The sequence below is a fragment of the Coffea arabica genome, chromosome 7e, assembly GCF_036785885.1.
Source record: "Coffea arabica cultivar ET-39 chromosome 7e, Coffea Arabica ET-39 HiFi, whole genome shotgun sequence".
NCBI classification, from domain to species: domain Eukaryota; kingdom Viridiplantae; phylum Streptophyta; class Magnoliopsida; order Gentianales; family Rubiaceae; genus Coffea; species Coffea arabica.
The window spans coordinates 4,440,142-4,453,093 of record NC_092323.1 but is presented as its reverse complement, the minus strand read 5'-3'; the positions used below and the strand labels follow the sequence as shown (position 1 = coordinate 4,453,093).

The window sequence follows — 12,952 nt, the reverse complement described above, 5'->3', positions numbered from 1 at the left end:
TATTCTCTCTCTTTTTTTCCACTTATGGAAATATGGATGATAGCATGTGCGCGTGTAATGTCCAATTTCGATTTAGAAACCTACTAATTTAACTATTGTAACCTTCTGTCAAGTAAACTATGAATCTTTTTGTCATGTGGCAAATTACATTGTAAAAAAAAAATGTGAATAATAGAACCTACATGCAAAGTTAATTAACTCAAGCTCATTATGCTCATTGGATTTTGATCCACTTTTTTTAATGTTTAAGTTTTAGTGATTGAAGTAAAAAAATAAAATAAATAAAAAGATCGAGTTTTCATTTAATATGTAAGTATTTCATGATGAGAAGACTAAAGTCTTCTAGGAGATATAATAAAATGTCATCTCAACTAAAAATGCTCGCAATAGAAGATAAAATGATATCAAATTGTAACGATGAATGAAAACATTTCTTTGTTTGATTTTATTTTTATTGTTCTTTCATCAGCTCCTGTTCATTTCCTATGCGAGTAACACGCAGAGAATGTTTTTCACCAGCAAAGAGAAGCCTGGAAAATCTGATATGTGCAGCAAGTTGTCAATATTATCAAATTGATGCCTATAGCTCAAGAATTTACCACAGGTTCCAGAATCACCATATCATATCAGTGCTTGTCTTCGGTAAGATGTATGTCATTCATGCTCGATTACATTCAAGTACTTTTGTGACAACTTAGGATGGAGTTTGTGGATTATACTACTATAATCTTCTCTCCGTCCCACATAAATTTTGTGTACAAAGAAACGCAGGGAGTATTTCAACAGCATTGCCCCTGGCATCAGTTTTCTGCCAAGTGATTATAGCAAGCTCGATACCATTTTGAACATGATTTCACGCAGAAAGTTTTGGAATTTCAGTCTTAGACATTAAAATTCACAGGGCCAATGTTTGGTACGTTAATCAGCTAGTATAATTCGCCTAGACATTCTGCACGATGCAAACTAAAATGGGAAAATACATACGTGTGCGATATTCTAGTGCAAACAGAAATCATCTTGAGTTCAGCAGCCAGGAACCAAGATAAAATCACCTCCCCCCCAGTTATCTAAAATCGTATACCTTTATTTTAGTTACAGTAGTCAGAGTTCATATAGAAACTGATGGCTTTATACATCTGCCCAACTAGGATTATCAGAACATCATTTTAACGTTGCAAAAGGGAAAGAAAACAAGTAAATATATAAGAACCCAAAAAAAAAAAAAAGAGGATGTAAAATTTCTGCTACATTTAGATTAATTAAGGAGAGCTTTTCTCTGAATCAGAAGATGAAGGGACTGCAGGAGGCACTCCAGGTCCAGGGAGGCCAGGAACTGGTTGGAATGGAAATGGAGGGAGAGGAAAGGATGGTGGTGACGGTGGTGGAGGAGAGGGAGTTAAACCTGGCAAAGGAACAAGTGGCGGAAATAGTGAACGTGGAGGTGCAGGAGGGGAAGGAAAAATGGGAGGGAATATGGAAGGTGGAGGTGTAGGAGGGGAAGGAAAAATGGGAGGGAATATGGACGGTGGAGGTGAAGGAAATATTGGGGGGGAAATTGAAGGTGGAGGTGATGGAATGACCGGAGGAAGTATTGAAGGTGGAGGCTGAAATGGATTCGGAATTGGAGGAAACAAGGAAGGTGGTGGGAGCAATGGGTTTGGCGGTAATGGTATTGGGTTGAAAATACTCGGTTGAGCAACCTTTTCGTATGAGGATTCAGATGTTACTGGAGAGTTATTGGATATTGACGGCTTTCCAGCTGGCACTGGGGTATTTGGTAGTCCGGGAAGAGGCGGCAGAGGAGGAAGTGTAGGCAAAGATGGCACGTTGGGTAGCTGTGGAAGAGGTGGAACATAATTCCCAACTACCGGAAGTGGATCTGATGTGGGTGGATCTTGAATTGGGGGAGAAAAGTTTGGATCATCGGGGTCTGAGATTGATGTCAACTTTGCAGTATTTGGCAGCTCATTTGATCTGCTAATGATTGGTTTTTGAACACATAGTGCTGGCTGATTAAGAGGCTTGAATGAGAAAAACCCGGCTGAGAAAATGTGTGTCCCGTCCTTTCTTGACTTGAGGTGGACTGAAGATGAAGTTGCAGTTGAGGCCACAGCACAGTAAGGTTCACTGCTACTTATCAGCTTGACAGAGCATCCTTTGATTTTCTTGACATGTTTGCTCACCGACAAAGGCAGATGTACTTTAAATTCTCCATGCTCGTTAGTCTTTGCTACTTCACGAAAACTTGGTTTTGAATTCTCATCTCCACATTCGACTGCAACAGATGCACCTGAGCAAAATTTTGACAATATCATCAGCAGTTCAATAATAAATAAGAACTTAGAGTTCAAGAAGTCGAAAAAGAAACCTGAAATGAAGTGGCTATCCTTTGAGAAACCTTGCTGGAAGCATGTGTCACAATAGACGGCGCCAACAACCACTGCAGATGGAAGCTTCTCTGGGGTTCTAGCCTCCGACGATACAAAACTGATGAAAAAGATTAATCTACACACCAGCGATAACCTCCGACGACCTAACAACATCCTTCAGAATTTCTAGTGTTTCTGAGCAACAGGGCTGATCAGATAGGTTTGTATAGAAGGGCTCAGGCTCTTCCTTTATGAAGTTCAGCCTAATCCGAGTGCTACACCTTGTATTCTTATATTTGTCTGAAATGAGAAACTGTGCCCTACCTTTAACTTTTATAGTACTAATTGAAAACCAACACGCATATTTATGCCATCATGTTGAAACCTGTGAACCACCTTCTTCAATCAGCAACTGGTTTTCCGAATACATACCATTGTACTCTTACAAAGAAGAAGCTTCGGGACTCAGCAGGCACAGAAAGCAAGAAAGAAAGTCATTGTCCAGATATGCAGTGTTGGCTTTTTAACTTGACTAATTTTATAGAGTTCTTGATGATTAGGAATGGCCACAGGGGAACAGTTAGGACCCAGTTGGTTCACGAGAGTCTAATAGCAGCCACGAAATTCATGGACTCTTTTATCACGTACCCAGTCTAACAACAACCATATGGGAAGAGGTGCTGCGTGCATGGCTCCTCTGTCCACACCTAGCAACTACCAAGTTAGCAACCACAAATGAACGGGCATGTTTTTCCGAGTTATAAAGGCGGCAACACATTCCTTCACTGTTGAAGATATGGTTTGATATAATTAGTACATTCATGTGAAAGATTTTGGACGTTTTGGTCGCAAAACTTTGAGCAGGTAAGAATGTCATGGAATGGAGCAATTTAGACCATGAATGATAGCATTCTTCTTGTGCACCTTTTCCTGCTGGCGAACCTGTTTCAACAAAAAAAAAAAGACTTCACCATTCTCTCAAGAAAGTCCAATTAAAACACATTCCTTAATTAGATGCAAGTTGTACAGACACAAAATGGAGGAGACGAATTTATTTTGTATACACAGTTTTTTGATATTACGCGAATGACAATTAAAATTCGACAAAAAAGCTAGCAGCATTAGTGACTCAGGTAGCTAGAATACATTCTTCTGCAGCTGATAGTCCTGCAATGATGTCAGTCTTTATCCTAGCCAGCAGGTGCTGTGGAATAGCACATATTTCTGGCTTTGTGTCATTGGCCAGGCCGAGATATGATTCGAACGTTGTACGTCAGTAGAAAGTGATGACGGTGAGAGAACTTCTAAAGGCTGGACTCTGGAGTTGATGGTTTTTTGTCATGGAGGGATTTACACCTTTTGTGGCATACTGGCATTCCTGGCGCTGGACTCCCAGTCACGGGTGGGTGTTAAACAGTTGGGGTGACGGTCACCATCATCTTCACGGGAGTTGTTTGTAAGCTCTTTTGGAGTTGGATGACAGCCGGGAGAGTCAAATATCGCTTTCTTTTCCTTTTTCTTTATTGTTTTTATTTGAAGATACAACAATTATTTTATTTTTTTCTTTTTGTAAGTAATTATTTCACATATTATTTTATTTGCATTATAAACACGTTTTTATATGCCAAATTATAATTTTTATTTCACATATATCATATCACAAAAAAATATATATTATAATAATTATTCTAAAAAAAAGACGTGATTATATAATAGGCTACCAGCCGATATTAGAAAGTTCGTCCTTTATTACAAAATTGGTTGATAATGCTTGGTATAATTCTTTTCTAGTAAAAATTTGGGTGAATTCCATCTATATCTAGTAGATCCATTGGTCCACATCATTATGGCGAATTTTTTAAATTCAAAATTCTTTCTCTTCCAATAAACATTTAACCATGGTTATATCCGTTAATATGAGATTTTCATTTCTTTGTTTTGGTCCTTAAAATTGAAATTCCAATGACGGTTTCCAGAGTTAAACCCTTCTAATTTCCAGACCGAGCCAAAGCCAAAGCTACCACAGAACTTTTACCAAGACACGAGCAAGCATAAATCATTTGCATTTTGGGAAGCTTCTCCCCTTTGCATCAAATAAGCACCAAATTGAAACTTTTGAGATTAGTTCCACTTGCAACCTCCCATAGAGCATTGGAAAGCACCATCGAATTCCTCCCACAGGTCATTGGAAAGCACCCGTCGAATCCCGACAGATGTTGGTGCAAGTGAAAGGGACTTGCATTTCTTAATCATAAAGTCTCTGAGTTTGAAACTCATGAAAATGAAAAGAATGAGTTTTTTTTTTCTAACAAGAAGTCCAACTCAATTTCAACAAGATTAATTCGTTAATCATAAGGTCTCGAATTCGAATCTTCTAAAAATAAAAAAGACAATATTGGGAGAGTATCTCCCACGAGTGAGTCGACTCGATTCCAACAGAATTAGTCTCGGATCGTAAAACTAATGCAAATATATGTGGTTCATACCAAAAAAGAAAAAACACCATCGAATTCCTGTACTCAGAAGCTGTGGAAAGCTCCATCGAATTCCGGACTCAAACTTCCTGTGACTGTTAGTTGTCTTCTAGTGCCGTCTGGACCAAAACGGTTGATTTTAAAGGTCCATACGTCGTCGTGCACATGATATGCAAAAACCTAATCCCCGACTTGAAAATTCAAGCTGTTATTTACCGATACACATGCAATGAAAAATTTACATGGGACTGTTGATGATCTGTTGATCTTTCTCGTCTTGATGAGCCAGCGGGTTAAATAAAGATTTTAACTTTTAATCTTTACCGTACGTTTTACTATTGAAAAAGTATAGCGCCAAGGATGAAGCGATGAACGCATCTAAACGATGGCACAATCCATACTGTATGCTGGATGTGGCATCGATCTAACGGCCCCCGGACAGTGAAATTTTTTTGACTCAATCAGATAGATAACTAAAGAGCCTTTACAACAATTTTTATTTTGAAAAAGACTTTTGGATTGTCAGGCAGTTGTGGGCTGCACAGGCCTGATCTGTGGTTGGACGATTAATTTTCTTCAATAAAATACCATGTGTTATTGCGCGCCGCCTCTTCATTTTGCTGTAACCGTACATAGACAAAAGACGAGAGGCGGTTAAAAGTCATAACACGAGACACGTACAAACTTCTCTGCATGGGTGCATGGCAAAAGCTTAAAATATAGCACTGCGAGAAGTTCCAAAACGTCAAAGAAGAATTACATTGGAGCACATCCACGCTCAAGAAATTGACATTGGAGCAATTAGCAAATGAATCAGAAATCAACGATAACTCTTTATAGTTAGGCTTTAAAGCACACTGACTTGCGATATCAAGCCGCAACAAATTAGAATGTTGCCTAGGGGAGAAACCAGAAGAACTGCCAGGCCTAATATACAAAAGAGCCTTCCAGAGGAAGAATCATCTATACAGGGCAGCAAGGGAAATGAATTATAACAAATCTGAAAACAATAATGTCCCATAATCCAACTGCTTCTCAGCCTTAGGTTTTGGCTGTTCCAGTTTACCCTGTGTCATTTCCCTCTCTTGCCAACCATAAAAGGATTTTGCTCTTACAGTTGCTGCCATCCTCTGTTTTCCAGGTCTACAAGGACTTCTTAAACAGCATCAAGGAGGTGTTAATTTAATGTTATCCAAGTTTGCACGAAAATCTGAGAGATGCTGACCATACAAAAGATTTATTCATAAACCTTGTCATAAAATGCTAGAAGCTGCTTGACATGCTTATGCCAAACATCAACATTTTGGCCATCAACCGTAACCCAGTCAACAACAGTTGAAGCCGGTTGCTCCCACCATTCATCAAGCTGCAGGAAGTACAACAATAAGCTACTTGATAAGATAAAACAACTGGAATTTTGTAGAAGACCAGATCAATGGTGAACAAGAATGTCTTTGAATCAAAACAGAACCAGGAAATGAGGGGAGGGCGGGAACAGACATGGGCTCAACAATGACAATTACAACTACGTGATTCATCTATCTAGCAACAGCACAATTCAACTCATGGAATAAATAGTTCATTGCTTAAAGTACTTAAACGAAAGGTTAGAGCCAAGTTCTACTTAACACCTGCAAGTAATATATTACAATTAGAGATATCCAAAAAAAAGAAAATGATTCAAGAGGAGCAAAAAACTCACCAAGCCCCTGACATATGTGCAATCGTCAAGGCACTTTTGAGCATTTAAAACTGCATTCCTTAGTTCAGGTAACCACTTCTCTGTAATTGTTTTCTCTTGTTCAGAAGCCAAATTTAAACAGTAATTCGTTGTCCTTCAAAAGAATAAGAAAACCATCAGAGCCATGTTAGTGCCAAGTTCAGCAAGAAGAGACATGCAACAAAAGATTTTATGGCAAAGTGCTTGTCTTTTCTTTAATGTAAGCACTTTGGAAGCCAACATGTGCACTTAAATATTGTCTGTCTCCAGGATGCATAAGAGGATAATAAAGCACAAAATGGCTTTCCATACACTCCTTGCATGGCACTTAGTGCATTGTTTGCAATGCACACCATGCTTGTTTAAAAGATAAGGGGAAAAATGTTACAAACCAATATCTTACAGAATAATTGAGCAAAATAGTTCATGAAGATTCTGGAGGAACTAAATTCCATTTAATGTCTAGAACTAATAATCATGGATATATTACCAACTGAAAATTGGCATTCCATAACATCTAGAAACAATTAGAACTAGCTCTACCTTTCATATTCTTGTTGTACCCGGTGGGCATGATGTAACAACGCATGACCACTCTCAACAAGATCCCTTCTTTTATGAACCAAATTGATGGCATTTGCTAACTCTTCCAATACACTAGCCTCAGAGCCCCGGAGCTTCAAGCAAAACTCCATAGATTCCAAAATTGAAGCTAAGCTTGCATCTGGACCTTCCAAACCTAACAGTAAAGTCTGAGTCAGTCTGCATGCAGCACTAACAGAACTAAAATTACCAATCTGTGCAAATTCTGATCAAACAATCAGCACTAAAGTAAATTCCATGAGTGACCTAGAATGATAAACCAACTTGGACATATATCAACGAACAAGACCTTAAATACTGAAAAGATTCTTATTTATCAAGCACTCCTTCAGCAGAATATATTATTTTCATGAAATTTGCAAAGATTATAAATTCAGATTTTTGTTGCATGCAGGGAATTTTCAGCAAAATAGGACTAAATTCACTACAAGAATGATAAAAGTGAAAAAAAAAGGAGTGAGTCAAAAAAGTGCTTCCTTGTAATTCCACCAGCAGCCGGCCACAAACTACGTCAAGTCTGATGAATATAATCATTATTAACAACTGAGCCCCTTCAGAAACACAATATCTCAGCATTTACACAAAATTTCAGGTAAAGAATGAACAGTTTTCTGCCATAAAACATACCTTATGAACATAGAAAAGTTAACCTCATTGAAGCGAGACAGAAACTTCATAATTAATCTTCCCTATTTATTTGACAAAAAAAAAATCCTCCCTATTTATCAATTCACACCTTTCCCATCACATATAACACTTACAGACTCAGAAAAATCAGAAATTTAACTCTTAGACTATTCATAGTAAGAAATAATTCAGTCACTGGATTCCTAATCCTGGACTACGACCATAGGAGGACAATTTATTTCAGACCTTTGATATCCATCCATAGTTCAACTTCACAAACTTAGCACAAAAGCCTTAAGCCATATAATTGTGGACTACAGGAGGCAAAATATATCAATTTTGCAATAGGTTCTCCTAATACTAGCATCTTGACAAGACGCTTGTTAAACAGTGAAGAAATGGCATACAAAAAGATGCTGATTAGTGGTCAAAATCCAGCAAGGATATAAAACGTGGCAATGACACATTGAAACGCATTTATCTAAGGAATGAAAAATTTCACCAGCAGGATACTGTAGGGCGGCAGAAATGCGGCATATGGATGGAATTGCTGATGGATCTCTTGCACCAGCTCTGGCTGTCAAAAGAGCAGCGTTCTTTTCAGCAGCAGCAACTGCTTCAGGTCCAGTTAATCCATTAGCAGACATCGACTCCAAGAGTGCCTTCTCAGAAAGAAAAAGGGACAAGTTAAAAATAGACGATGCAACTACGAAAAGCAAAATAGTAATATATTTTTGCAACTGCCAAAAATAATTACTAAAAATGGTTTTACAAGAGGCATCAAGAAGATGGAACTTTTCTTCATGCAATTACTAGTTATTCAATTTCAACCAAAAAAAGGAATACTAGTCATTCAATTTCAACTAAAAAAAGGAATACTAGTTATTCAAATTCCATACCTGCTGGGTAGATGGAAGCATGTAAAGGCTGTTATCAGGAGTTCGATAAAATGCTGAAACTTCACTCTCAATGAGATCTTTTGCATTGTTTGATATGTCCAAGACTACATTACATGCAGGGATTATGGTGCTTGATGCATATTCCCGTGCAGCTAATGGTTGCTGACCCCAGAAAGCAGCAGCATCCTAGAATGTTAAAAAACAAATCATGTAAAAATAAGATATCTTGCAGTGAGTGAAACTAAAATCACTTTACTGCAAATGTAATGGGTGACTGCAGTGTCTGAAGAACATCAACTACAAAAGCTATTAGAATATTAGGTATCCTAATTTCAGTAATACCAGGGGAAAGCCCCTCTGGCCAAATCATGTGCATGAATACGTCACTGCCAACAAGAGCTAAACCTATATTGCCAGGTGTTGTTCAATTATTTGTCAGGATATTCGCATCTTCAATTTTACGGAATACAAATTGGACTGTAATGGCATAGACAAGATATAGGGCTTATCCTATATTGATCATCAACACCCAATTTTAGCTTCTGATTATAAAAAGCTACTTTTTTCTGTTCTCAAGTGCTTTTCAAAATCTGCTTTTATCTTTTTTGGAGCAACAAAGCTGAAAATCAGAATCAGCATAAGGGTATTTTTGGATTCTGATTCTCCTTTTCAGAACAAACAGAACCAATTCAGAACAAGCCCATAATTTCTTTTACAGTGTAAAATTGTAAAAGTTGATCTACATCTAGACAATGGATGCAGAGCCAGAAATTGTCATGCCTCTATATAATTAATGCCATCAGGTTCTCTTAATCAATGTAGAGAGAGAGAGAGAGAGAGAGAGCACAGTAAGCCTACCATGTTTGCCTTAAGTAATGCAGTGTATATGGATTCAAGTTCAGATCTGCGGGCATCAAATTCTTCAATTTTTTTCCACTTCTTTCTCAAAGAATCTTCAGCTTCTTTCCTCTCTGCACATAATTTATTCAGACGCTGTACTTCGGACATCAATGTATTGAGGCTAGCCCTTGATCCAGCAGCTTCTCTTTCCTTAGCCCAAACTTCCAGCTGTGGACAAAAAGGAGAAAAGCTGAGAAGCATGCACAAATTAGCAACAAACTGAAATTACTGCTTGTCGCAGATAATGTCAACCAAAATATATTTAAAAAAGTAAATAGAACCAAAGTGCAAGCAGCCCAACTAGACAATCTGTTAATCACTAGATACCCAAAAGAAGGAAAGGGAAAAAAAACAAAAAAGGTGATTGTGAGGAAATGCTAGTGGTCTGTCACACTCTGCTAAAATGCTAAATCATAAAACCAAATTTACAGCTTCAGTTTCATTTGCACACCATCACTGTGTTAAGGTGGTATCCAAGAAATGTTTTAAAAGATCACGCATAGCTCATGAACTTTTAGATAAAGCTATACAGCAGCATTCTACCTCAAGTTGCCTTAGGCTGCTCATATTTTGTGAAGTTGCACCAATGGTGAGTGAATGTGAAGAAACTGCATCAACAGTTCCATGCAGACGTTTTAAAAGTTGTTGGCTCATGTTTCTAGCTTCAGAGGCTTTGTTCAGTGCATCTTCAGTGGCCACAAATTGCTGGACATGTGCTTTCTGTAGAAAGTAGACAATGTAAGAAAGATTTGAACAACTATCTATGGAAACAGCGGACATCTTGATCAACATAAAAAGAAGTCATGATCCATAAGAGCCGCAATACAGTGAGAAAAGAAGAATGTTCAATCACAATGCTTCAGATAAATAAACATTTAAATGATACCAAGTTGGCAAACCACCAAAATCAACTTCAAGAGAAAGGATGGACATCAGTGTTATAACAAAAAGAAAATTATTTTAAGATGAAATGAAATTTTCAACAGTGAGGGAATACCTGTCTCTCAAGAAGTTGATTTTGAGAACCCCTCGAGGGCGCATCAACCCCCAACTTCCCATTGCCATAAAACTGACACTGGAACGGTGAGTTTACATCAGAAGAAGTTTCCATTACTCTGTCATTCTCATATTTATACCTAGCGGGAATGGAAAATACGTTCAGAGCAGTTATAGATAAAAGCAGAAATCAGCTAAGAGATAATTCATACGTAAAACTATTATACACATACCCCAGACTCAGCTTACATCATTACCAAGCAACAATATGAGGAATTAAGGGTTATACATCTAGAAAGCAGCAGGAAAAGGAAAGTAAAAATGATAGAGCTACCTTAATGATTCTGCATCAGCTCTAACATCAATCTTTTCTATTTCTCTACTAATGATAGACTTCAACCTCTGAGTGTACGTAGTGATTGCCTGGAGCAACTGAGGAGGATTTTTTAGGCAATTCACAATTACAACTCTGACCTCATCAGCTACCTCACCATCAACGTCAATGCATAACTTAGCAGCTTCAAACTGAGGGTTTAAATGGATACCACTTCCTTCATAAGCGGGAAAAGAGTTGCTAATCCTTTCAGCAACCTGCTTAGCAAGAGATTCACATGCCTTCCGTATATTTCTTTCCCAGGTTGTCTCGATAAGAATGACGTCGTCCACAGATTTAGAGCCTCTAACATTTGAGTAATCAGCATCTTTCTCAGACTTTGATTGGAAACTGGTCACTACTTCAACAGAGTCGACACTTGACCTCTGCACATCCCTTGCTTGGTTAACATAGTACCGCAGTCGCTTGTGGTATTCCGCAAAAATTTTGGTTGCTTCATCACATTGCTGATCATAAGCCTCCAACATTACTTGTTTGTGCCTACACCAAGTACAGTAAATGCACTAATCATTAGGGAGAGGAAGATATTCTCCAACATCGTCAAAGACCAATATGGCAATCTGCAAGCAATATAGCGTCAATGGGATCAAGAAAAAACCTGTAATTAGCCCTCTCCTCCAACATGCGCTTCCGTTCAACCTCCTCTCTGGAAACCTCCAGCATCCTGGCTTTCAACTCCTTGCGCTGCCGCCTCACAATCTGCCTCAGCCTTTCCACCTCCTTTTCGGCCAATTCCCTCTCCTGTAAAGCGACGTCTCTGCTACTCTCCTTCTCCAATCCCAAAATGGAACTGTCCTTGCCGGCCGGTATCCCCACTTTGTCCTTTCTCCTCCTCGTTGTCCCCCTACTGCTCCTCCCCAAATCACCACTTCCGGCGACAGCATCATTCTCGCCGGCACTGCTGGCGGTACCACCGTGAACAAGAATATTTCGACGAATGTTATCAACGGTTTTCTCGGATTTCACCCTCTTGAGTAGGAAATTCCAAACGGGTATCATATTACCCCTGCAAATCTTACGGAGCGAATCGGGGGTGGGAGTAGAGGAGGCGGGTTTGGCGGAGGAACTATAGGGGCCGAGAGGTCGGTAACCCATTTCCTTCTGAAGCCAATCGAGAATTGCCTCCGGCTGAGCCGCGGAGCTGGTTGAGGCCTGCATTTTCAAAAATTCTAGGGTTTCCGAAATTTCAATTAACTTTTAACGAGAGGAACCTTTCTTCAAGTAAAAAATGCAGCTCAAATCATATTCCCAGAAATGGAACCAGAAAAAAAAAAAAAAAAAAGCAAAGGAAAAGGGATTTTGAGGAAGGAGGTTGGAATGGAAAGGGGAAGATAGGGGCAAGCAGATCTGCCAAGTGCCAAATTAATGGAGGAATTTTTGCATTCGGCCGGCGAACGTTGGATGATTTTACAGTCTACTACTACAACTAAGCTACTCTACAAACCCACTGGTGGAGAGATCCGGACGTATAGAATACAGTAAAACTATGTATCTGATTATGTACAGACCGGACTGGAAGACTGGAAGGGTTGGGATCGGAAAAAGCCTGGAAATGTTTAAAATTAAAAAGGTCCCGCCGTTGTTTGGACGGCAAGGCTTGGCTGAAGCTGAACACAATGCATACCAAACTACCGAAGTAGTAATTATTAGTAAAACATTAAAAATGAATACCCAATCTCGGAATGCTTCGAGCCTTTTTTTTTTTTTTCTCTCTATTTTCTCTATTGGTACGCGTATGCATCTATTCAGAATGACTGTTGGATTTTAAAAATAAAATGACCATTTTAGTCCCTTAATTTTAAATTTGTGACAATTTGATGCTTTGTGTTTCGTCATCTACGATTTAATCCCCGATCTCTGTATGATCAATTGGAGAACTAAAAAATAATAATTATTTTGGTCCCTTATTCTTATAATCATCATAATTCGATTCTAAATGTGTCAACGCCTATTAATTTAATCTCTCATCC

General features: G+C 38.6%; 2 protein-coding genes across 6 annotated transcripts; both read right to left on the bottom strand.

Annotated features, from left to right (window-relative positions):
- Window positions 1-1,111: 1,111 nt before the first annotated feature.
- Window positions 1,112-2,689, bottom strand: LOC113701928 (uncharacterized). The gene is made up of 2 exons (XM_027222839.2): window positions 2,369-2,689; window positions 1,112-2,290 (listed from the first exon to the last, which is right to left on the bottom strand). The coding sequence occupies exons 1-2, from the start codon at window positions 2,541-2,543 to the stop codon at window positions 1,260-1,262; spliced, it is 1,206 nt and encodes a 401-aa protein (XP_027078640.1). The 5' UTR covers window positions 2,544-2,689; the 3' UTR covers window positions 1,112-1,259.
- A 2,963-nt stretch (window positions 2,690-5,652) lies between these two features.
- On the bottom strand, window positions 5,653-12,637 carry LOC113702097 (AUGMIN subunit 5). Of its 5 annotated transcripts, none has more exons than XM_072059173.1 (11): window positions 11,581-12,631; window positions 10,923-11,462; window positions 10,590-10,728; window positions 10,136-10,312; window positions 9,551-9,760; window positions 8,693-8,878; window positions 8,296-8,455; window positions 7,107-7,302; window positions 6,546-6,678; window positions 6,093-6,209; window positions 5,653-5,998 (listed from the first exon to the last, which is right to left on the bottom strand). In XM_072059173.1, exons 1-11 carry the CDS (start codon window positions 12,138-12,140, stop codon window positions 5,987-5,989), a joined length of 2,430 nt encoding a protein of 809 aa, XP_071915274.1. In that variant the 5' UTR covers window positions 12,141-12,631; the 3' UTR covers window positions 5,653-5,986. The 5 variants fall into 5 exon arrangements, with proteins under 5 accessions (XP_071915274.1, XP_071915275.1, XP_071915277.1 ...); XM_072059174.1 differs by having other exon boundaries at window positions 5,653-5,995; XM_072059176.1 differs by lacking the exon at window positions 6,546-6,678 and having other exon boundaries at window positions 11,581-12,637.
- Window positions 12,638-12,952: the final 315 nt, after the last annotated feature.